Genomic DNA, 25,915 nt, shown 5'->3' with positions numbered 1-25,915 from the left:
CAATATGCGGGAGCACTATGGAGAAGAGGGGAAGCACTATGGAGGCCCTATATACTGACACAATATGGAGGGGGCACTATGGAGAAGAGGGGAAGCACTATGGGGGCCCTATATACTGACACAATATGGAGGGGGCACTATGGAGAAGAGGGAAAGCACTATGGGGGCCCTATATACTGGCACAATATGCGGGGGCACTATGCAGAAGAGGGGATGCATCTACTGGGGGCCCTATATACTGGCACAATATGGGGGGCACTATGGAGAAGAGGGGAAGCACTATGGGGCCCTATATACTGGCACAATATGGGGGGCACTATGGAGAAGAGGGGAAGCACTATGGGGGCCCAATATACTGGCACAATATGGGGGGCACTATGGAGAAGAGATGAAGCCCTATGGGGCTCCTATATATTGGCACAATATGGGGGGCACTATGGAGAAGAGGGGACGCATCTACTGGGGGCCCTATATACTGGAACAATATGCAGGGGCACTATGGAGAAGAGGGGAAGCACTATGGGGGCCCTATATACTGGCACAATATGCAGGGGCACTATGGAGAAGAGGGGAAGCACTATGGGGGCTCTATATACTGGCACACTATGGAGGGGGCACTATGGAGAAGAGGGAAAGCACTATGGGGGCCCTATACACTTGCACAATATGGGGGGCACTATGGAGAAGAGGGGACGCATCTACTGGGGGCCCTATATACTGGCACAATGGAGAAGAGGGGAAGCACTATAGGGGCCCAATATACTGGCACAATATGGGGGGCACTATAGAGAAGAGGGGACACATCTACTGGGGGCCCTATATACTGGCACAATATGGAGGGGCACTATGGGGGCCCTATATACTGGCACAGTATGGGGGCACTATGGAGAAGAGGGGACGCATCTACTGGGGGCCCTATATACTGGCACAATATGCGGGGCACTATGGAGAAGAGGGAAAGCACTATGGGGGCCCAATATACTGGCACAATATGGGGGGGCACTATAGAGAAGAGGGGAAGCACTATGGAGGCCTATATACTGGCACAATATGGGGGGTACTATGGAGAAGAGGGGACACATCTACTGGGGGCCCTATATACTGGCACAATATGTGGGGCACTATGGAGAAGCACTATGGGGCCCAATATATACTGGCACAATATGGGGGGCACTATGGAGAAGAGGCGACGCATCTACTGGGGGCTCTATATACTGGCTCTCATTATGGGGGCTCTATGGAGAAGTGGGGGTAAAGGAGCACTATGGGGGCATTTACTGGGGGCCCTATTTACTGGCACGCATTATGGGGGGCACTATGGAAAAGTGGGGGAGAAGAGCACTAGGGGGGATTTCTTTTTTGGGGGGGTCTTTTTTTAAAACAACAGGGCATTTTTTGCACTGGCGCACATTATAAATAGAATTATTACTACTAGGGGCATTATGGTGGGCTTTATTACAACTGGGGGACTATGGGAGCATTATTACCGTACTTCTGGGACACAATTACTGTTGGGGGCACTGTAGGAGCACTATTACTACTAAGTGCACTCTGGCACAATATTATCACTGTTGGGATCTTTGGGAGCACTATTACTGTGGGGGCACCCTGGCACAGTATCAGCTTAGCACAGTTGTTTTTGGGGGACATTATAGTTACACTATTAGTGTCAGGGACACTATTTGCTAGGTGCAGTTTTTTTAGAGCATTGTGTTCCAATAATTATTGAAGGGGGCGCTATTTGTGTGTAACTAGTATTTTCAGGGGGTTTATCAGTTTATGCAGTATAGTTTTGGGGTGCATGATAGGATGGTGAGAAGGTGGGAGGATGATGGAAAAATAGGAAACTAAGATGTATGTCAAACTCTGCAGAGAGAAGAGATGGCTGAAATAAATCATCATGGCGGTCTGGTCTGAAAGGAGAAGATAAAGAAAGAGAACATCTACATCAAAGGAGACATCACTGGATGTAAGAGGTGTGTGGGGCTGTATTAGGCTACTTCCACAACTGCGTTAGTGATTCTGGCAGGCTGTTCCAGATGAGAGCAGCCTGCCGGAATTCACTGGATATGGCACTGCAGAGTGAATGCCCGCCGCCCCCATTGACTACATTAAATGGGGTAAGGCAGACATCCGCCCACAATGGGATGGTGGGGCTTTTTTGATGTTCACCCTGTTGGTAAATTTCCCCTAGAAACTGCCCTGTCCGTGTGCATTCCGCATTTTGTGGAACTGAACAGCTGGACCCTAATAGAACAGTACCATCCTTATCCGTGATACGGACAATAATAAGACACATTTTTTTGCGCAACGGAAATACGAACATACGGAAACAGAATGCACACAGAGTAACTTCCTTTTTTTTTTTTCAGACCCATTGAAATGAATGGTTCCGCATCCTCCATCTGAACAGACCCGTAAGCTGCTAACTTGTAAACGTTTCCATATATTCGCAGGACTGGCGATGAATTAGTGGTCATGGGGGGCTGGGACCTTCCCGGACTCCAGTAATCCCATTGTTAGCACACTACAGACTGTCTATTCCCACCCTCCACTGGCTGTAGACGCTGCAGGGACTCAGGACCCCCCACCTCACTCCAGACCACAATACACGTCCAGTCTCATTACACACTGCCAATCGATGCGCACGCCAGACGCCGGGACAGGGGCGGGGCTACGGGACGTCAATCAACACACTACAGCGTCTGATTGGTGGCCGCGGCTAACAGGAAGTGGCCTGTAACGTCAGCGTGTGATTGGGCGCGTCCATGCATTCGGGGCTGTGGGCACTTCCGGATCCCTGGTGTCAGCGCTGCGGGAGGAGAGGTGCAATGTTGCGGGATGGGAGTTCCTGAGACGTTCTGACCCGGGGGATAAGAGCTGGGAGTGGAAGTGAGTGAGCGGAGGACGAGAAGAGCAGGCAGACAGAGGCCCCCGGGACGTCAGCAGTCCGGTAAGAGCCGCCCTCTATGTGCTGGGAGTACCCCCTCCTCCTCCATAGTCCCTGACCCAGTCACCTGACCATCAGCTGTTCCCCGGATCATCCTCCTCAGGGACTGACCATGGAGAGGAGGGACTGCACTACCTGGCCTGGTGCTGTAGTTAGTACACAGGTCAGACCAGTGCTCATCCGGGACATGCTTCAGGGATTGGCCCTGCTACCACAGGGGAGCCAAGGGGAAAGTGCTCCCTCCCTACTCTGCTGTATTGTGCTGAGGTATGTACTAGATCAGGGACAAACCACCTTTGGCACTCCGGCTGTTGTAATACCACAACTCCCAGCATGCTTCTTTCACTTCTGTGGGAGTTCAGAGAACAGTCAAGCAAGTGGTGCATGATGGGAGATGTAGTTTCACATCACCTGTCGTGCCGGAGGTTGCTGACCCCTGGGCTAGATAATTGCTGGAAGTGCAATTCCTGAAAGGGATTCTCCCAGAATTAGAAGTGTTTGATGGCGGCCAAATCCTAGGACCCAGCCTGATCAATGGATGAGTGTGCTAAGTCTGAGGGACTTGAGTACATAATCGCTATATTCTGCAGTCCGATAGACTTCGAATTGAGCAGCAGTGCATCTCCTCAGTCTCCTCTCCGTTCATATGGCAGACGTGGGTGTGTTCTGATTTTCAGGGGCGGGGTCCCAGCTGTAGGACCCCCAGAGATCAGATCAGACACTTACCACCTATCCTGTGGTTAGGGGACACACATGGATTCTGGGAAAAGCCTAGTGTTGAGTGAACTTTGGCGTACAGGTTCGGGTTATCTAAGAATCCTGTAATGGGTTCCACTACCATGGACCATAATGAAATGCTCCATGGCAGCCTATAAGAGGCATTCCTTCATAATACAAGTCTGTGCTGGCCATAGACTTCTCTTATGATGGAATGCAATACTTCTTCTTATAGGCTTCTGTGGTCCAAGCTAGTGCCGGTCCCTGGCCCATACACTTCCGGATGGGGTCTCTTGTGCTGATGCAGTCATTTACTGTGTTCCCAAGCAGCACATCACTGCTGGGTCAAGTGCCTGCAACATCACATGTGACCCTGTCAAGGCAGAAGATGACAAGTGAAGGAAGCTGGAACGCAGCGCCAGGGAGCAGGTGAGTAGGGATTTCTCTGTAGGTACAGCAAATCCTAGACAAACCCTTTAAGATAGGTCATCGGTATCAGCAAGAGTTGGGTTTTCAGCAACTCCACTAATCGGTTGTTTTGCAGTAGCTTGCAGGCATTGGAGGGGCACAGCTTGTTCGTGTGTAGAGGCCATAACTGATTATCGCAATGCTGCTCCCGTTCGGGCGAACATAGTGGGCTGAACTGCGTAGTTCCAGTGCTAGAGCTACTGTAAAACAGCTGACTAGTGGAGGTGCCTGGAATTTGGACCCCTGCCCATCTGATATTAATGACCTATCATAAGCATATGTAATTATTAAATCGGTCCCAGAGTGCCCCTTCAATTTTCTGTTGGACAGAACAAGACATTGGACATGCTTGAACCCAACAATTAGGATGGGGGGCTCACACACAATGGATTGTTGGATCAAATTGGCAGATCCAGTGGTATGGTTTAAGGCCTCCTGAGCCTACTTGTCCCTTCTGTGCCAAGCGCTTAGTGCAAATGCAGCCCTAAACTGATCTGGTTGGTGAGACAGATGGGCTGTCAGGTGGCTTCACGTGACCCATTGCGGAGTGTAAGCTGCCCGGCAGAGGTTACATCATACCTTCTTTAGCTGGGACATAAATCGCATTTTCTAGGTGTACGTTTAGGCAGAGAACCCAGGTCCATTGGTCACAAGTCCAGGGTGGATTAATGGCCGTTGCTCTGGCATGTGTTTAATTTTGCTTCTGTTCTTCTCCTCTTCCTCCAGGCAGAATCTGTGCAAGTGAAATGACTGAGTATAAGCTTGTCGTGGTCGGTGCTGGAGGCGTGGGCAAGAGCGCTCTGACCATCCAACTCATCCAGAACCACTTTGTTGATGAGTACGATCCCACTATTGAGGTATGCAGGGTGTCACATGGCCGTCGCTCCAAGGGCGTACTGCGGCTATCCCTGTCACAGTGCCTTCTTCATTTCTCAGCCCTGTGTTGTACATAGTTGTCACCCCTTTGGCTGTTGTCAGTATTTCTCCCATTTTTTTGACCACTGTGGTCAGGTAAGTATGGACAAGTTGGATTTTTGCCACACACCTGCCTCTCATGAAGACACCCCTCTCTGGTGGAATTCACATGGGCAATATGTGGTCAGACGTGGCTTCCTGTGGCGACGACTGATGATCACAGGGGGTTGGGACAGCCAGACACGTGTCAGCTGATCACTGGGAGGGTTTCCATTCACAAAGTTTTCTCCATGAGACATTCCCTTTTATATGCAGGTTCAGCCTAGCAGTTATGCACATTAAGGAAGGGGGGGGGTCTGTAAGTGGTTGTTATAGATGTTGAGTGTCACGTATATATACCACGTCACTTCTGTGCATGGCTAGTATTTGTACCCTGGGTTCTGTTGTATTTAAAAATTGATATATGATGCCTGTGGCTTAAACTGAGCATCATTTATCTCCATGCGCATGTATTTTCCTGTCAGCCAAGCATATGTGGTTTCAGAAGGGGCATGAGGCTGCCAGATGCCTCACCACGTATGTTGAGAGGGAACGGTAGCATCAGTTCGGGTACAGATAGTGCTATGTTCACGTTGCGTTTTTGGACTCTTAGCATATAAGCTGCCTCTGTATATATTAACCAGAGACTGTGTCAGAGGCCCAGTAGTAGCATCTGTCACTCATAGGCTTAAAGGGGTTATCCGGGAGTATAAAAATGTCCCCCAATATGCCCGGCCCCTCACATTGAATATACTTGTCAGGGGGCTAGGCGCAATGGCAGACAAGCGTCACCTGCAATGCAAGGGAGTCTCGCCCCTGTGCCTGCCTGCCATTGGCTGCCCCCAAAACCCTTCCAGACCCTGGATGTTTTCATCCGTGACCGGGGAGAAGCAGCAGAGCGGGGAGCAGGGTAAGTATATTCAATGTGGGGGGCCCGGCATATTGGGGGACATTTTATACTCTCGGATAACCCCTTTAATCACAGGCATGTATCAGATATAGCTCTCACTAGCTTTTCATGATGTATCCTTTAAACAGCACCCGTCATTGAGGTTAACAGTCCCTAGAGCTAGGGCCACACAGCGACTTTTTGTAATGCGACTCATTGATTTTTACTATTAAACCACAGCTACAGTGCAAATGAATGCACTCAGTTGAATGCAATCTTGTGGACTGCAGCTGTAATGCAATAGTTAAAATCAAAAGGTCGCAGTGTAGCCCATGGACTACAGGTTATATTGGCATCATTTTAATGGATATGTCATGATAAGCTCATGGTGTACTGTATGTTTATCGGATGCCATTGATTCACCTGTCCATAGGCTACCATGTTAAAGGGGTTGTGTCACTTCAGTAAGTAGCATTTATCATATAGAGAAAGTTAATGCTAGGCACTTACTAATGTATTGTGACTGTCCATATTGCCTCCTTTGATGGCTGGATTCATTTTTCTATCATTATACACGGCTCTTCCTCAAGAATTACGGCCACAAATGCAGCTCGGAGAGGCCGGTGCTATTTACTATAGTGTGTAAGCACAACCACCATTGCTGGTAAGTAGGGATTAGCTTCAGATCCAAAATTTGAAGGCTATTCGCTCCAAAATTCATTTTAATGCTGTACAGAGATCCGTCTCCATACAGCATTAATGGGGTTCTGCAAATCTTTTAAACTGATCTATCCTCTGGATAGATCATCAGCATCTGATCGTCGGGGGTCCGACATCCGGGACCCCAGCCGATTAGCGGTTTGAGAACGCAGCGGAGCTGGCAGTAGTGCTGTGGCCTGGGCGTGGCTAAGCTCCATTCAAGTGAACAGAGCTTAGCCCCGCCCAGGCCAGTGATACTAGTCGTGACATCACTGGGCCTGGGGGAAACCGAGAGAAGGCCGCGGCGCTCCTGGAGCGCCGCTGCCTTCTCAAACAGCTGATCAGACGCGGTCCCGGGCAACGGGCGCCCGCCGGTCAGATGCTGATGATCTATCCAGAGAATAGATCAGTTTAAAAGAACTGCAGAACCCCCTTAAAACGTATGGGCTCCGGTGAGGGAAATTCGTTCCGCGAGACTTCTGTGAATGACGTCAGGGTTTGTTTTCTTAACTTAAAATCCCTTTTAAAGCTTGGTACCAAAAGCCGACTTTGAAAACCATTTTAAAATCAGAAATCCAGTCTCAAAAATCTAATGCCGAAGTTGTAACTCATTTCAACTCGCCAGAGCCCATACATTTGAATACTGTAAGGAGACAAATCTCTACCGCATTCAAAGTTTTGAGCGAAGCGACTTCGGATCTAGGATCTGAACCTTGCTTCACTCGTCACTACTGGTAACCCCTGGATATGAGCAGTGTATAATATGATGGGAAAAATGAATGAAGCAGCAAAAGAAGCAGTATGGATAATAATATATTAGTAAATGGCTTGTTTTAACTTTATCTGCATAATAAATGCCGTTTGCTGATGTGAGAAAAACCCTGCACTTTTGGCCTCCATTTGACTAATGACCCCCTATCCTATAGTCACATTTGGCATGTACATCCAGAGCTCTCCGAGCATATATGCTAAAAGTAAGGAGGAAACTCAGTGTGAACCCAACCTAAGATTGGGCTTTGTGTTCGGCTGTATCTGGCAGACCCACATGCTTTTGAATGGGAACATCAGGGCAAGTGGTTGACCACCAATCCATTCGAAGAGCTACCTTGGTGGCTGGATGACCTGATGTGGTGGGGTCCAATCCCCTATCCAGTGAGTGCTTTTGTCTGGAATGCACCTTTTAATGGAGGAGTCCAGTCAAAGTCAGTCTCTGATGTGTAGGTCATAGATACTGTACATGTGAGATCATATTGGTGATCATCTCTGAATGCTAGAATGAATGGTTGCCTTGACCCTCAGACCATGCACCATGTTACCGCTGTTCAGGTTCATCCGTGACCTATGAGAAATGTGGATGACGTGCCCATAAATGACATATCATAGTGCATTGTGTTGCTCTCTCCGCTATTACAGGACTCGTACAGGAAGCAGGTTGTCATAGATGGTGAAACATGTCTCTTGGACATTCTCGACACTGCAGGTCAAGAGGAGTATAGTGCCATGAGGGATCAGTACATGCGAACTGGAGAAGGATTTCTTTGTGTCTTTGCTATTAATAATACAAAATCCTTTGAGGATGTCCACCATTACAGGTTAGAGCCAGTGTCTAAACACGGTTAGATGGTATTCTTAGTTTCTTATATGGAGCCAAGCTGCAATACCAGACACAGTCTGTGGACCAGAGTGGCGCTGTGTGAAAAGCAGACCTTTTTGTGTCATCTCAGACAGCCCCTGTCACCTCTCCTGACATAACTTTTAGTAACTACTAGCATTCCTCATGTAATAACAGTTCTGTTGCATGACTTATTTGTGCCATTTATGAATGAATTGCCAGCTGTCTGCAATGATGGTCCATCTGGGTGTTACCAGTTGGGCTTGTTGTCCCTGCACTGTCTGACACTGGCAGGCTGTGCAGGGACATACCCCCAATTGGTAACATCTAGTTGGAGTTTTATTGCAGACTGCAGGCAATTCAATCATAAACTTCTTTTAGGAATAATAGAGGTATAGCACAACATAGAGCCATAGGAATGGATGCCCCAGAATTGTTATTACAATTTGAATACACAAATCGCTCCCGATATGTCGGATTTGTGGACCCAATTGACTGTATTGAGTTTACAGAGGATGTAGAGCGGTATTGTGTTTAAAGAGGTAACAAATGATCACTTATCCACAGGATAGGTGAAAACTGCTAGTTTGGTGGGGTCCCACGGCTGAGACTCCCACTGATTACCAGAGTCCCATGACCCTGGTTTGAATAAAGTGGCATTCCATTCAAAGTCTATGACTGACAAAGGTAGCAGAGCACTGTACTTTATGTCCGTCAGACTTTGAATAGAGCAGTGGTATGCATGCTTGACCACCTCTATATTCAAATAGGGCACATGGGATCCCTATCCTGGCACTTGGAGGTCCCAACAGTTAGACCCCCCTACCCATCTAGCAGTTATCACCTGTCTTGTGGATGGGGGGATAATTTATTGTAACCCGAATACCCTTTTAACTGCAGTCAGTTATTTTCTAGTTCTAATTGGAGTAAGGCTTTAAAGGGGACCTGTCAGGTCGCCATGTCATTTTTAGTTTTCCTAATTACCTTAGGCCTAGAGAAGCATGTAGTACCCGATGCTTCTTTCCTGGATTCCTCTGGTTCCCCTGTGCTTGGGAGCTATGTGACATCATCGCTCCGAAGTGCAGACGCACCAGAGGAAAGAAGCATCGGGGACTACATGCTTCTAGGCTTAAGGTAATTATGAAAACTAAAAATGACATGGCGACATGACGGGTTCCCTGTGATGTATGAGCTGCAGGCAGGAGGAGCTGAGCAGATTGATGCATAGTTTAATAGGAAAAGTAAAACTTGCAATTTTATACACTTAAATTCCTCCCCATTCTGGGCTTTGAAGTCAAAGAGGTGGTCCTACAAGTGATTGCCAGGTATCTTTGTATAGTCATAGAGGGAAGGCTGTCAATTGTTGATGGGACCGCCTCCTGAACTAGGACCGCCCAGAATGGGGAGGAATGTAAATGAATAAATTATAAGTTATACTGAATCTTTTGCCATAAAACTATATTGGTCTGCTCAGCTCCTCCTGCTCTATAACCTGCTGCCTGCAGATTACATTGCGTTTTCGTGGTGACGGGTTCCCTTTAAATTGGAAAAGACATATGTTAGCACAGCAATGTGCTGGCTTTTTCTCTGCAAATCAAAGCGCGTACAACCCACGAAAACTGTGAAAAACTGTTTGGACCCAGCCTTACACTCAACTTTTGTTGTACACTAAAATGTACAAAGCCAAAGCTGCACTTAATTGATTAAAGGAACATCATCCAAAAAGTTTTTTTTTTTTACACAATATTCATCTAATTTTTATTTAGAATGTTTGCCTGTTTTTTCTAGAGTATACCATTGAAAATTAAATACTAAATATTGGCCTTCTGTATCAGCAAATACAAATAAGATCTCCTGTATAGATCGGGAAACTATTATTAGTTTGCTACTGTTGTGAGGGGTTATCCTCCGTTATTAAAGGGGTTGTCTGGTTTCTGGGCAGAACCAGAATATAAGCTCTCCTTCACTCTTTTACCATGGAGGAGAGTAGAGCATCTCCGTGCTCCAATGCTCCCCTTCCATTGCGCTTTATCACACAGGACAAAGTCTGTTTGTTGTGATGCCCATTTGTGCCGGTGATGTCACTGGGCACCCTGCTAGGTGGAAGTCTCCGCATAGCATACTGATGTGAAGCCCAGTACATCACTGGCTCACAACAAACAAGGGGAGGATCGGAGCAAGGAGATGCTCCACTCCTACATGGTAAAGATGTGAATGGGAGCTTATATCCGGCTTTAGCCCCGAACGTGGACAACCCCTTTAATAGTAGATGTAGAATTGGGATGACAGTTCTATTGTTCTCTTGTTGGGCCTACATAAAGATGCCCACAGAAGCATTGAATTGATTAGTGTAATATGTGATGCTGTAATCACTACAGGGGGTTCTATCTGGTTCCAGTGAATGGTCTGACTGATATAAAGTCAAGTGAGACTGTCTGCCATGCTAAATGTCCAGACATAGGAGGAAGTTAAAGAGGACCGTTCACCGATTATGACAATGTGAACTAACTATACAGACGTGGAGAGCGGCGCCCGGGGATCTCACTGCACTTACTATTATCCCTGGGCGCCGCTCCGTTCACCCGCTATGCCCTCCGGTATCTTTGTTCACTAAGTTATAGTAGGCGGAGATTTCAGTCACTAGGTTATGGTAGGCGGAGTCTGCCCTTGTTCTGCTGTAGCTCTGGCCAATCGCATTGCGGAGCTCACAGCCTGGGAGAAAATAACCTCCCAGGCTTTGAGCTCTGCGCTGCGATTGGCCAGCACTACAGCAGAACAAGGGCAGACTCCGCCTACCATAACTTAGTGACTGAAATCTCCGCCTACCATAACTTTGTGACCGAAGATACCGGAGGGCATAGCGGGAGAACGGAGCGGCGCCCAGGGATAATGGTAAGTGCAGTGAGATCCCTGGGCACCGCTCTCCATGTCTGTATACTTAGTTCACGTTGTCATAATCGGTGAAAGGTCCTCTTTAAAGAGCCAGGACAGGAAGTAGAATACATGGAGTGACTACATAATTTATATTCAGAAAACCATTCATCCATTTTTTTTTATTTTTTTTTTGTGGGGGAAAAAAATGATCACTTATAGGTTAAAGGGGTTTTCCAGGCTTTTCATATTGACCTATCCTCAGGATATGTCATCAATATCAGATTGGCGGGGGTCTGACACTCGCCATTCAGCTGTGTAATGAGAAGGCACGTGCTGTCTACATAGCAGCAGGAAGAGAGACCACTTCATACAGGTGATGGGCGGAGGTGCTGGGTGTCAGACCCCCCCCCCCCCGATCTGATATTTATGACCTATCCTAAGGGATAGGTCATAAATATTAAAACCTCGGAAAACCACTTTTATATCTGACAGAAAATGTATTGTATCCCTTAAAATAAAAAGGCAGCGAAAAGACCTTGCACTTTTTAAAACATGGCCTTAGAGATGGGCCATGCCTCTGTTGGGGTTAGCTTTATGTAAAAGTCTTTGATGCAGCTCTTTCAGCCAAAGCCAGAAGTGCGTCCATCGGGAAGGAGATCAAAAGTCTTTCCTATAAACTTCATTCCCTTCCCACCCATTTCAGGCTTTGGCTTAAAAACTGTCACAAAAGCTGCATGTGGCACCTCCTGGAAATCCTTGAAATACTCATGCAGGTAAGGCTACTTTCACACCTGCGTTAGGTGCGGATCCGTCTGGTATCTGCACAGACGGATCCACACCTATAACCCTGGGTTCACACCTGAGCGTTTCTGAGACGCGCGTAAAACGCGTGTTTTTATGCGCGTAAAACGCGCGTTTTTTGCAATAGTAAACGCGCGTTTGTGTGATTGACTGCAGTGTTGTCCAATGAGTCTATGGCCCAAACGCGCGACAAACGCCCCAAAAAAAGCTCTTGAACTTGTTTATGCGTCGGGCGTTTTACAGTGCTTTCAAACGCGCTGTAAAACGCTCAAGTGTGAACCAGGGCCATAGGGAAGCATTGGTTTTCACGTGTTGAGCGTTTTACAGCGCGTTTGAACGCGCTGTAAAACGCTCAGGTGTGAACTTAGGGTAAATGCAAACGATGGTATCCGTTCAGTACGGCTCCGTCTGCATAACTTAGTCAAAAAATGTCTAAGTGTAAGTCAAACGGATCCGTCCTGACTTTACATTGAAAGTCAATGGGGGACGGATCCGTTTACAATTGCACCAATATTGTGTCAATGTAAACGGATCCGTCCCCATTGACTTACATCGCCAGGCGGACACAAAAACGCTGCAAGCCAAACTGATGCATTCTGAATGGATCCGCACTCATTCAGAATGCATTGGGGCTAAACTGATCCGTTTGGGGCCGCTTGTGAGAGCCTTGAAACGGATCTCGCAGGCGGACCCAGAAACGGCAGTGTGAAAGTAGCCTAAAAAGTGTAGTTTTTGTCCATTGGATGCTGTGTATTCACAATTGACTAAATAATAAAGTTAATCCAGAGTTTGATGGTCTGGAATTACCTGTAATCTGACAATGGGGAGAAATGGCTCTAGTGCACGAATAATACAGTAAACATTTTAATTTTCTTTCTCCAGAGAACAGATCAACAGGGTAAAAGATTCAGACGATGTCCCTATGGTATTAGTTGGTAACAAATGTGACCTTCCTTCACGGACAGTGGACACAAAGCAAGCACAGGATCTAGCAAAGAGTTATGGGATTCCGTTCATAGAAACCTCTGCCAAAACAAGACAGGTAAGCCTCCCGAGTGCTTCCTACTGGAATATCCTTCCCTCCTCCCGTCCACATTTTATATAACATGCCGCAATCTGTGTAGCTCTAATGCCTGATATTTGGAAGAGGCAAATTCTTCTTTTACTTTGGGTGCATCCAAATTTCAAGCATCGCCAACCTTCTTTTCAGAAGATGACCGTCTGTCATTGGTCGGCTAAAGCAATTAAAGTTCTCCATCAAACAGTCGTTTTGATGAAAAACATCACTTTTGCTTGCTTTTAGCATACATGCTGTTAGAGCTCTTGATGTACATGCCAAATATGACCATAGGGGTCATTAGTCAAATGGGGGCCGAAAGAACATCCATTTTCCTTTAAGCAAATAACTTTCTTTACATGATAAATGCTAACACAAGACGCTTACTAATGTATTGTTATTCTCCATATTGCTTCCTTTGCTGGCTGGATTCATTTTTCCATCACATTATACACTGCGTGTTTCCATGGTTACGACCACTCTGCAATCCGTTAGCAATGGCCGTGCTTGCACACTATAGGAAAAAGCGCTGTCCTCTCTGGTGGCCGGGGCCATGGGAGCTCACATAGGCTGGTGCTTTTTCCTATAGTGTGCAAGCACGACCATTGCTGACGGATTGCAAGTGGTCGTAACCATGGAAACACGCAGTGTAAAATGTGATGGAAAAATGAATCCATCGAGCAAAGGAAGCAATATGGACAATTGCAATACATTAGTCAGTGCCTGGTAATAACTTTCTCTACATGATAAATGCCATTTGCTGAAGTGAGGCAACCCCTTTAAGCAAATGTTTAGATACGCAATTCACAGATATTTTAAAATGTTATATCTATATATTATGGAAAAAATGCAGTTGTCACAATAGCAACATTTTGGTTTCAATACCAAGAAAAAGTATTTTGATATTTGATACCACGCAAAAAAAAATACTAAAGATACCCCCACACTAACCTCATGTTGCCAACTCAATTGGCAACTCAATTACTTAAAAATAAAAACCTTTTAAAAAGAAAAAAAATCAAATTTTCTATGAATCACCATTTTCTGACTTTATTTTCAGTCTACAGAGCTGTATGAGGACTTGTTTTTTGCTGGACAGTCTGTAGTTTTTATTGGTACCGTTTTTGGGGTACATACAACTTGTTGATCACTGCTACTTAACTTACCTCAAAGATGCTGCAATCACTGTTAAATGCAACATCTGGGGGTTTAATTTGACGTGATCGCCGTTCTCCCAACATTGCGGCTGGGTGTCTGCTGTATTATACATCCAGCACCCATCGCAGATGGAGTGGGCTCAATGCAGCAACCCTCTCCATACAAGTCCCTGCGCGTAATGGGTTAATGGGAGGCACATGGTGTTATTAACTTTAAACCTCTATGTGCCTCATATTAATAAGTGACACGATCATTAACCCCATGTTGCACATGATGGCGGTCACTTGCTGTTAATGTTAGGCACATGGAGGTACTAAAGTAATAAGACCATGTGCCTCACATTAATACAGGCACACAGCATAGGCACAAACCTATAAAACTGCAGAAAATCTGCAGCAAGATCTTCCTGGCTGCTGATAAGTTAAAGGAAATTTGATGCCATCATCACCATGGTAATGACCTTATCAAATGTTCTTTAACTGGTCAGAATCCAGCACTGCGAGGACCGCGGTGAGTTTCTCTCCCTTGCCCTCCTATTCTCCCCTCTTCCTCCCTGACATTCCCCCATCGGGCGGTTTAGTTTTTTCATTGGTGGCAGTGGCCGGGCGCATAACATTGAGAGACTCTCTCTCCTTCCTTCTCTGTTGTGTGGCCGCTTATGAAAACACGGTGCATGCTCCATGTTCTCTGATAGGGGCTGATACTAAGCTGTGCACGAGCGCAACTTAGTGTTGAAAAAATGCAGATCCCGATATCATATCGAAGCGGGTATCAAAGTATTGAAAAAAGTATTTGCGACTTTGATACCTGGAGCAACCATAATTCGGCCACAGTTTACAGGTTTTGTCCCTATGCAGCTTAATTTGTTGCATATTATTATTATTTTTTATCCTAGGGTAACTTTATTCTGCTGAAGCAGAATTCTGGCAGATATGCTGCAGATTTTCGATCCTGTGTGGCCACTTTCACATGGTCAGTATTTGTGAGCCAAAGCCAGGAGTGGGTCCAAAACAGACACAGAAATCTTTACATTATCAATCTGTAGGTTCCACTCCTGGTTTCGTCTTACAAAGCCCAATTAAAAATACTGATGGTGTGAAAGCTTTTATAGGAAAGCAGCAACATTTGACTATCCTCAGGTTTATAAATTGTGATTTCTGTATGTAGTGTGATGAAAACTGTAGTATTGTGTGTACCATGCCAGGGTCATACTAGTATTGTACAAGGAAGCTACAGCAAGAGACAAATTGCTCTCCATTGTTTGGTAGCTTCAAGTGTTTATAGAAAGGGAAAGGATTTTGTAAGCAGAGGAGACGTTCCCATCCTGTTGGTGCTGTAATAAAGGACCTAATCTAGGGGAAATTCCTATCCATGATTAACTTGCTTTTCACTCTGCTTCTTTCCTGACACTAAGGGCGTTGAAGACGCGTTCTACACCCTCGTCCGTGAAATCCGCAAGCACAAAGAGAAGATCAACAATGGGAAAAAGAAGAAGTCCTCCAAAAGGAAGTGTATAATTCTTTAATTCAAGTGCCATCTTTCCTGAGGACCGCCAGTGAAGCCACAGCCTGTGTGCCAACTTGAACCAAGCAGATTGTGTGGACTTTAGTAATGCAGTGGAAGAGAACCAGTGCCATGAAATGCCAGATTCCCTTAATTTTTGTTTTTATTGTAGGCAATGCATAAATCCAAATTTTTGGAGTGGGGGTTCAGTCTTCAAAGATATACTCCTTTGGAGCCCCTTCTCGTGTATTCATTTGAGACAGGAACCTTTAATATATGTGCAAACTTTTAATTGAAAGACTATTGCAGTGCCCACAGTACTTCTCCCCCAAGTAAGGATCTATGCCACCATATTTTTTATTTTCATTTTTGTAACCCTTTAGGGAGAAGCCAGTGGGTCAGATCTGCCTATTGACAATTGTCTATGAATAAGCAGAACAGTATTTTAAAACTTCTCTAAAAGGAGGAAACCTAGGAACCTAATATGAAAGTGATGAAGCCTTGGTTGTGAACATAGTCTGAAAATGGGGGAACATGCTAGAAAGAAATAAAGGAAAAACATCTTTTAAAACTGAGGTGTGACTTGTTACTTTGGCTTTTACTTTAGTAATGTAAGAAGGCAGCGCTGATTATGATGACCACACTACACCTTCTAACCCGTTCACCTGTAGTCTTTTAGACAGTCTTGAAGGGGATTCTGGCAAATTCCCAGCTGTCCACCTGTAATAAATGGTAAAGTCTAATATTCGGGATATAACTATTTTTCTCCGATCCCATGTATACACTAGACCTCAGGGACAATGCTTCCATAGTGACACAATGTCCAGTTCCTGCCTTCTAACAGGCTGGCACTTTAAAAGGGGACCAACTGAATCCTAGCCAACCTCTTTTTTTTTGCAGCTGTCGAGAAAAACTTTGCTGCTTTTTTTTTTCCACAAAATGCTCCAGATCTCTCGGGAAGTTGTGTGGTATTCACTTCAGTGCTGGACACAACCTATTGATAAGTGTGATGCAGTTTTTGGAAGAAAACAACCTTTTTTGCTAATCCTGAACATGTCCTTTAAATGTCCATTTAATTCAGTTGTGAATTAAAGGGAATGTGTCATCAGAAAATGACCTATTGTTTAAATCACTTTTTTTTGTTTAACATATTAAATAATTTTTGGTCGTTATTTTTAATTTCCCATGTCAATTTCTATATTTAAACAAAAACCATAAAATCCTGCAGTTTTTCGCACTGATCACTATGCCTAATAAGGCTGAGTTCACACGTTATTTGGTCAGTTGTTTTGATCAGTTATTGGGAGCCAAAACCAGGTACGGGTCAAAAACACAGAACAGGTGCAGATCTTTACATTATACCTTATGTCTGTGGAGGCTTCACCTGGTTTTGGCTCACAATCACTAATGGAAATAACTGACGTGTGAACGCCACTAATTGGTCTGTACAGATCACTTTACTGCAGTTGTTATATATTATTCTAATCCTGCCTGTAAGGCTGAATGCACACGGCCGTTTTTCACGGCTGTGAGCGGTCCGTGGAGCCACGGGCTGGATTCCTGCTGAGAGCAGGAGCGCACGGCCTCATTGGTTGCTATGACGCCGTGCGCTCCCTACTGACGCCACAATACAGTAATTCACTGGTATAGATCATACCAGTGTATTACTGTATTGCGGCGGCGGCAGCAGGGAGCGCACAGCGTCATAGCAACCAATGACGCCGTGCGCTCCTGCTCTCAGCAGGAATCCAGCCCGTGGTTCCACGGACTGCTCACGGCCGTGTGCATTCGGCCTAATGATAAGGAGATATCACCTCTGTGTATAGATAAGACAGGATCCACCATTAACAATAAGTGATTGTTAGAACTTATCTATTCTTTCCTTGTACAATGACCTCTTCACAAAGCATGCCTAGAAGACTCTAACATAGAAGTCAATGAGGTCCCCTCCTGACCACTATGGCCCATGGAGCTGCCGTAAAGCATTTTTTTAATGTTGTGTAAATTTCCTGAACATTATTATGGCAACCTCCATAATCATGTTCAGGAAATGGAATAAAAAATCTACAATCAGAAAAAAAGGATATGTGCTACTATCTGACTTTTAACTGGCAGATAAAAATTTTCATGACACATTTCCTTTAATAAAGCTCAATAGCTGTTATACTGCCTGCTAGCATTGCAGCCAATCAAATCCACCACATTCCTTCGAAGGGGGGGGGGGGGGGGGAGTTCTTTTTCACCTGTAGCTGATTGGTGCTTGGTTATACTATTACTTCTTTTTAAGAGGATATGAAAATTTAGCTCTGTAAAATGTAAAGAAAAAGCTTTTTCCTTTTATAGTCACCAATTGGAAGGGATCTATCCTAATAAGTGCAATGTTTGACCGTTTAAACAGGTCTTGATTTAATCTTTTTGGAAAGAAAGTTAATATATATATATTTTTCCCTTTCACAGCTAAGTCAGTTTTCTCTCCTGTGTACTGATGAGGGGATAAGGTACTGGCTTGGCTACAATCCTAAATTATGTTGCAAGTAGGGCTGCAGCTATCAATTATTTTTGTAAACAAGTATTCTACCGATTTTACTCGAGTGCTCTAATAAGAAAAAATGAATTAATAGAATGTTTTCCTTTTTAAAAACTCATCACCCCCATATGCCATCAGGTCCCCCCCAGTGCCATCAGGTCCCCACCCCCAAGTGCCATCAGGCTTTCTGCCAGTGCAGTCCCCAGGGCCAGTGAAATAAAATATTTGCCTTTCCTGTATGGGCACCGCCGACACTCCGCAGTTGCATCGTCTTCTTAACGCTCTGCACTGTATCCTGATGTCATACTGCGTCAGGTCATAGTGAGCGCTTGCATGCACTACATCCTGACGATGTATGTCAGGCTGGCCGGCGGGAGACCATGAAGCGTGAGTAATAGCATGCGCTTCACTCATACTCCGTGGTCACATGGCACAAACAAATTGCATTGTTTCAGCCCTAGTTGCAAGACCTGTGCTGCCTAGTGACTGCCTCAGAGGGATGAACAGGTCCGACATTGGGATCTCCCTCCACCTCTACTGCCGAAGCTGGGCAGTCACTAAACTGCGTAGGGGAATTGGTAGGGATACCCAAGTAGGTGAGTTATTTTTGTCCACTGGGGTCACCCTTAATAGGGGTGATCGTGGTGCTCCTTTGATAGGTATAAGTCCAGGCCAAGTAGGGCGAGAGAGGTTCAGAGACCCAGCACTCGGATCCTGGAGACCCTAATGGTGGTGCCACTTTGTGACCCTGTGGTAAGACTGTTCCTTTTTTTTACTGAGCACTGGTAATAAAGGCACACTCGTGTAGCACATATTATTGTACCTATGGACTTATCTTTTATATTTATTGTTGATTAAAAGTTAAGCTTTAACAAGGTCACCCTTTTTTTGTTATATATTCTATTTAAAGGGTTGCCCTACACTTAACATTTTTCAGCCATTAATTTAGGGTTTTTGTTTTTATCAATGTTGCCATGATTTATCAGATTTTTTTCTGAAATTGTAGCAAGATCTTAACAGGCTCTTTAGACAGCAGCTTCAGTTTTATGATGCTTGGATATTATGGACAGGGTAAGGCTCTCTGCACACGGGTGAGGCCTGTCTTGCAAAAATTCCGCACAAATGTCCATGTGTATTTCTGTGCATTTCCGCTCCAAAAACTGCAAGTGTTACTTGTGGCACAAAAGAGCCGCACATTGGCATGACAATCCGCGCACACTGCACATGAGATTTCGCTAATCTCATACACTTTGCTGGTTCTGTATTGCTCTGCAATTTTTCCACATGAGAATCTGCACAGAAAAAACGTGTGTGATCCATATCATGTGCAGGTAGACTAAATGGATTTTAAATTGGATCTTTTTACAGTTTTTAACCTATTAAATCCTTTATGCACAAGTACACTTTGCTCCACTTCCAGTAGATTTTATATGATATATTGTAGGGGGAGGTGACTGGAGTGAAGTGGATTGTGTCCAGTGTTTGTGTAGTTAAGGTTGATTTAACTCTTTGTGAAATTGTTCTTTGTGGTCCCTGAACCAGGTTCTCATGGATGCGCTGTGCTGGGTCCTTAGGCTGGTTCAACACTAGCGAGTGTCTTGCTCCGAACTCGCAGCGCAGCTCCTGTCTTGAACTTCCAGCACTACTGAGGTTGCATAGCATTATATTGATTTATGATGCTATGTAACCCTTACAGTTCTGAAATGTGTTGGATAACACTGACCTGTTTTAGCATGCAGTTTTGGAAGCCAAAATCAGTGGATAATAGGAGAAAAAGTATAAAGGACTGATATGACTTCTCTTTTTAGAATTGGGTTCCAAAACTGCATGCACAATCCTCAGTTTGGCTGTACCCTAAGGCCCCTTGCACACGAGAGACTTTTCCACATGAATGCAATGTGTGACGTGAACGCATAGCACCTTCACTGAATCCTGACGCATTCGTTTCAAGGGGTCTGTGTACATGAGCGTTTTTTTTCCCACATTAGTTCTGCTTTGCGTGAAAAATGAAGCATTTTCTATATTCAGCTTTTTTCCATGCAGCCCTGGCTCCATAGAAGTGAATGAGGCTTCAGTAAAAATCGCATTGCATCCGGACTTCCAAGTCCGGATGCAATGCGTTTTTGACTGATGGTTGCTAAGAGATGTTTGTAAACATTCAGTTTTTTTATCAAGCGTGTGAAAAACGCATCAAAACGCATTGCACCCGCGTGGAAAAAACTGAGCATAATCGCAGACAAAACTGACTGAACTTGCTTGCAAAATTGTGCGAGTTTCACTGAATGCATCTGGAGCCAATTCGTATAGTTTGTGTGAAAGAGGCCTAAGGGCTCACGCACACGGTTGTCATTACAGTCATCATTACTCTCAATGGGGCAAAAAAATAGAACATGTCCTAATCTGGTCTTGTCTTTTTTCTGTAGGAAGAAACAAAATGGCAGCATGCACTCTGCCGCGATTTGCGGACGGCAATACACTTAGGCCTCTTTCACACGGGCATCATGTTTTTGGCCCGGATAAGATGCGGATGCATTGCGGGAAAATGCACGATTTTTCCTGCGCGAGTGCAAAACATTGTAACGCGTTTTGCACACGTGTGAGAAAAATCGGCATGTTTGTGACCCAGACCCGAACCCGGACTTCTTCACAGAAGTTCGGGTTTGGGTTAGGTGTTGTGTAGATTTTATTATTTTCCCTTATAACATGGTTATAAGGGAAAATAATAGCATTCTGTATTAAGCCGGCTGTGTGAGCAAGTGGATTAAGGGGAGTTAAATTATATCCAGCCCTATTGTTCTATGCATTCTGTATTAAGAATGCTATTATTTTCCCTTATAACAATGTTATAAGGGAAAATAATAATGATCGGGTCTCCATTCCGGTCGTCTCCTAGAAACCGTGCGTGAAAATCGCACCGCATGCGCACTTGCTTGCGGATGCTTGCGATTTTCACGCAGCCCCATTCACTTCTATGGGGCCTGCGTTGCGTGGAAAACGCACAAAGGGGAGCATGCTGGGATTTTGACGCAACTCACAAGTGATGTGTGAAAATCACCGCTCATGTGCACAGGCCAATAGAAATTAATGGGTCTGGATTCAGTGCGGGTGCAATGCGTTCACCTCACGCATTGCACCCGCGAATAAATCTCGCCCGTGTGAAAGGGGCCTTATGGCTGTGTACATGAGCCCTCAAGGCGTAGCAGTGGCCCATGGCTTGCTTTACTCTTCCAAAGGGCCTCTGAAGGGTCTATAACAACCAGACTCCAACCATTACCAAGCTGGAGTCTGGTTGTTATAGACCTTCCTCCACTTTTCTTAGCATCAGTTTTAGATGAATCTCCATCTTGGCAAAACTTGTAATCCAATAAATGATCAGTTAGTTTAAATGATAGGACAACTGGCATGGAAGGACGAGTAAATTCAGACAATATAGAGAATAGACATGCAAGGTTATGGAACAGGAACTTGAACATATTTAAACTTGCTCTTATCCAGCGTTTTAGTTCTTGCTGAGCTATAATATCTGTAGTACATATTAGTTATCCCTCTTACTACAGTCCAGGGGAGGACTAAATTGGTGGCAGCTTCAGATGTTGTAGTTTGAGGTGAGGCCACAGGATTGTTGATACAACTGTCCAGATGTTCTCTCCAGACCATATGGAGAAGATCAAGGTGTAGAGAAGAATCACCAGGAAAAGTCTCAGAGTGGAAAAGTAAGATCTCATCTTTGGAATAAAGGGAGCCAAGGAGCAGCCTTCCTCTGAAAATAACCTAAATATAATGAATGGTATCAGGGAATAAGTGACATGAAAAGCCTTCCACTATGATAACTAGCAAATGGCATAGGGAACCACATCACTCATCACAGGATTTATAATAAATGTAATGCAAAGTATACATCTCTAAGGGTGGGTTCACATCACGGTTTATGTCTCTGTTTGACGTATATGTTAGTTAAAAAAAGGATACAAAAAACGCAGCACACTATGTTCTTGTATCCTGCACAGTCTGGTAAAATAAAAGGCATAAGTCCTTGCACAGTGATACTGTCCAATCTGTACTGCTTCGAACAGACATATTAAGGCCCCTTTCACACGAGGGAGTTTTCCTGCGTGGGTGCAATGTGTGATATGAACGCATAGCACACGCACTGAATCCTGACCCTGTGTGCATGAGTGTTGTTTTTCACGCATCAGTTCTGCGTTGCGTGAAAATCTCAGCATGTTCTATATTCTGCGTTTTTTACACAGAAGTAATGGGGCTGCGTGAAAAACCCATTGCATCCGAAAGCAAGTGCGGATGCAATGCGTTTTTCACTGATTGTTGCTGGTTTGTAAACCTTCAGTTTTTTTTATCACGCGCATGAAAAAAAGCATCAAAACGCTTTGCACCCAGCTGGAAAAAACTGAACTGATCGCAATTGCAGACAAAAGTGACTGAAGTTGCTTGCAAAATGGTGCGGGTTTTACTGAACGCATCCAGACCTAATCTCGTGTGAAAGAGGCCTTAAGAGAGGTTCTCTAAAAATCTGGCAGATAGCAGGGGATATAAGAGAACAAGAAACAACTCATAGGGCTCTTTTACACATGCAGATGATCAATTTTTAGGAACAGACGCGCATTGTGAGAAATTGGCCCATGTAAATATCCTAGAAAACATTAGTTTTCTCAATTATCTACTTGTTTATGGGGGCAGTAACTTCCCCAATAGTCAGCTCAGCAGCACTAGCCACTGTGTAAACCGGTGATATACTGTTGACATAGTGTTAAAGTATGGGGAATGAATGATCGTAGTAATGATTGTTCATTTAAAGTGATGATCAACTTAATTTATTGTTCATTAGTATTCATTATGGTACAGAACTGGACCATGTAAAAGGATCTGCCAGTCTGCTCCCTCTGATCTCTGTTAAGGTGGATTTACACTACCCGACTGAGCAGACAATTAATGGGAAAGTATGTTCCTTCCCGATAACTGCCTGCTTGTTAGTGGAGGTAAACAGCGGTGTTTACATGCAGCAATCACCTCCACAGTATGGGGACAAGCATCACTTACTCTCATACAGATTCATTGTTTCTGAGCACCAGAATTCTGTTCACACAGCACAATCTGCTGACCATAAATAATTATTTAATGTGCTGTATGAAAGATCATTTCACAACAGGAGATTGGCAGCACACAGGCCTATTAACAGGAACGTGCATTCATAGGGATGTTCATTCCAGATAATATAATCGGCCCAACAGTTGTGCTATGTAAATCCGCCTTTACTGTCCTGCAGTGATGACATTGAGACTACCCAAATGTGACTGTTGCAGCCAATCACTCTCTGCAGTAATATGTGGGTTGTTGGAATGACACTTTGTTGTGTGTGAATGTAACGATGATATATGTAAGTGATTACAATATTAGAGTGAATGGGTAAGTTTATTGAGGAAAACTGTACAAGTAAAAGGAGGCTCTACTATTCTGTAAGGCCCCTTTCATACGGGCGAGTTTTCTGAGCGGGTGCAATGCATGAGGTGAACGCATTGCACCCACACTGAATCCGGACCAATTCATTTCAATGGGACTGTGCACATGAGCAGTGATTTTCACGCATTACTTGTGCGTTGCGTAAAAATTGCAGCATGTTCTTTATTGTGCTGTTTTCATGCAACGCAGGCACCATAGAAGTGAATGGGGCTCCGTGAAAATCACAAGTATCCGCAAGCAAGTGCGAATGGTGTGCGATGTTCACGTATGGTGTCTAAGGAGACCATTAGGATGGGGACCCAATCTTTATTATTTTCCCTTATAACATGGTTATAATGGAAAATAATAGCATTTTTAATACAGAATGCTAAGTAAATTAGGAATGGAGGGGTTAAAAAAATAAAAATAAACAAATTTAACTCACCCATCCACTTGGTCGCTTAGCGGATCTCCTCTTCTTTCTTCGGGACCTGGGTAAAGGACCTTTGGATGACGTCACTGTGCTCATCACATGGTCCATCACATGACCCATAACCACGGTGATGGACCATGTGATGAGCGCAGTGATGTCATCCTTTACCCAGGTCCTGAAGAAAGAAGAAGAGAACCAAGTGGATGGGTGAGTTAAATTTTTTATTATTTTTAACCCCTCAATGGACATTTTACTAAGCATTCTGTATTAAGAATGCTATTATTTTCCATTATAACCATGTTAATAAATCTGTGAAGAAGTTCGATCTGGGTACCAAACATGCCGATTTTTCTCACGCGCGTACAACTCATTAAACGCTTTGCACTCTCGGGGGGAAAAAATCACGCATTTTCCCGCAACGCACCTGCATCTTTTCCCGCACGTCACCCGCAAAGCCCGTGTGAACCCCGCCTTAGGCCGCCTCTAGTCCAGATACAAAATGAGATATGGTGGGGGCATGGAGGCATACAGGTTCTGTATGATATCCTGCGGCACATTTACCCACATATGTTACAGTTGGGCCTGTAGATCCTGCACTGGCGTCAAAGCTGGTCCCAGCTGGGTGATAAATCTGGTGAAAGGACAGGCAACGGAGTGTTGCAATCTGGAGGATACGTTTGTGGGAAACTGGGGTGCCTAGGGCCCATCAGTAAAATTTATTTTGGAGGCCAACTGAACAGCAACATGCAAATATTACTTTCTCAAACAGCGGCAGACAGCAGCAAGATGCTGCAAGATGATTTATTATGGGGGGGTCCCTGCAGCAACTTTAAGAAGGCAGGTCCCTAAGGAAAGCTGATTCTGGCTGGCCTTCCTCTATACCCAGAAGTTATCTCAGCCATCTGATGCATCTATAATAAAAATCTGGGCAGTTTACTAAATAGTCTACCCAGTTTTTTATATGAACATGGGCTAATTGAGGTGCGGTATCTATATGCAGTGCAGTCTGTGTCACTTGTGTAAGCAATTGGGGCTAGGGGCCCGTCTTGCTCAGGGGCCCACTAGGGAATGGAGAGCATTATCCTGCTAAGAAATGCCAGTTGGAAATCCTGCCATGAGAGACAAGACATGTGGCTGCAGGATGTCCTGCACATATTGCTGTGTTATTAGTGTTCATTGTATTAGTACTAGAGTTTGCCATGTCTCCCCAGATTATCACACCAGCAGTTATAGCAGTGTTTTACTCTACAGCAAAGGCAGGGTTGAAGCGCTCACCTTGAGACCTCCATACTGAATCCAATCATCTTCAGATCCTAAACAGAACCTGGATTCTTAGCCAAAGATTATATGATTCCAGTCTGTAACAGTCCAAATTTCATGTTCATGACACCACTGCAAACGAAGACTATGGTGGATGGCTGCCAATGGCAAGACATGTAATGGGCACTGTGACACCAAATTTCCTTCTGCTAAGTGCCTTAAAATGGTTCAGGCAGAGACAGTGGTGTGTAATGAAGGTGCCACCTGTGTCTAGATGGTGGACAACATAACTGAAGGGGATGCTCGTGCTTCTCTGTGTACCAAAAAATCCTCTCTACTAGTGTCTGTCTGGGATGTATGTGGCCTGTTAACTAAATCCTCTCTACTAGTGTCTGTCTGGGATGTCTGTGGCCTGTTAACTGTGTGCATGCCATCACAAAGTCACTGCTCCTAACAGCTAGGTAAGATCGGCCTAGCTGGTGGGCAGTTGTCGCAATGATCATCCTGCTTCTCTCAGTCCAGTGATGTGCCCCCTCTCAAAGTCAGTTAACCTGTACCA

General features: G+C 44.8%; 2 protein-coding genes across 2 annotated transcripts in view; one reads left to right on the top strand and one right to left on the bottom strand.

The window, feature by feature from the left end:
- The first annotated feature begins 2,754 nt into the window (after positions 1-2,754).
- Positions 2,755-16,257, top strand: LOC122928630 (GTPase HRas-like). The gene is made up of 5 exons (XM_044281654.1): positions 2,755-2,953; positions 4,862-4,992; positions 8,091-8,269; positions 12,847-13,006; positions 15,594-16,257. Exons 2-5 carry the CDS (start codon positions 4,882-4,884, stop codon positions 15,702-15,704), a joined length of 561 nt encoding a protein of 186 aa, XP_044137589.1. The 5' UTR covers positions 2,755-2,953; positions 4,862-4,881; the 3' UTR covers positions 15,705-16,257.
- A 5,264-nt stretch (positions 16,258-21,521) lies between these two features.
- Positions 21,522-25,915, bottom strand: part of KASH5 (KASH domain containing 5) — an 85,420-nt gene continuing 81,026 nt past the window's right edge. Inside the window, exon 14 of the mRNA XM_044278180.1 lies at positions 21,522-21,980. Within this exon, the coding sequence (XP_044134115.1) occupies positions 21,779-21,980 (202 nt within the window). The 3' untranslated portion in view covers positions 21,522-21,778. The remainder of the gene's footprint in view (positions 21,981-25,915) is intronic.

Source organism: Bufo gargarizans, chromosome 2, assembly GCF_014858855.1.
Source record: "Bufo gargarizans isolate SCDJY-AF-19 chromosome 2, ASM1485885v1, whole genome shotgun sequence".
Taxonomy (NCBI): Eukaryota; Metazoa; Chordata; class Amphibia; order Anura; family Bufonidae; genus Bufo; species Bufo gargarizans.
This window is presented reverse-complemented; position numbering and strand designations above follow the sequence as displayed.

What these genes read in the sequence shown, in the direction of transcription:
- LOC122928630 (XM_044281654.1), top strand. Translation starts at nt 4,882, where the DNA reads ATGACTGAGTATAAGCTTGTCGTGGTCGGTGCTGGAGGCGTGGGCAAG. An exon ending in GAGGATGTCCACCATTACAG is followed by an intron (nt 8,270 to 12,846) that starts GTTAGAGCCAGT and finishes TTCTTTCTCCAG; the next exon opens with AGAACAGATCAACAGGGTAA. An exon ending in CCTCTGCCAAAACAAGACAG is followed by an intron (nt 13,007 to 15,593) that starts GTAAGCCTCCCG and finishes CCTGACACTAAG; the next exon opens with GGCGTTGAAGACGCGTTCTA.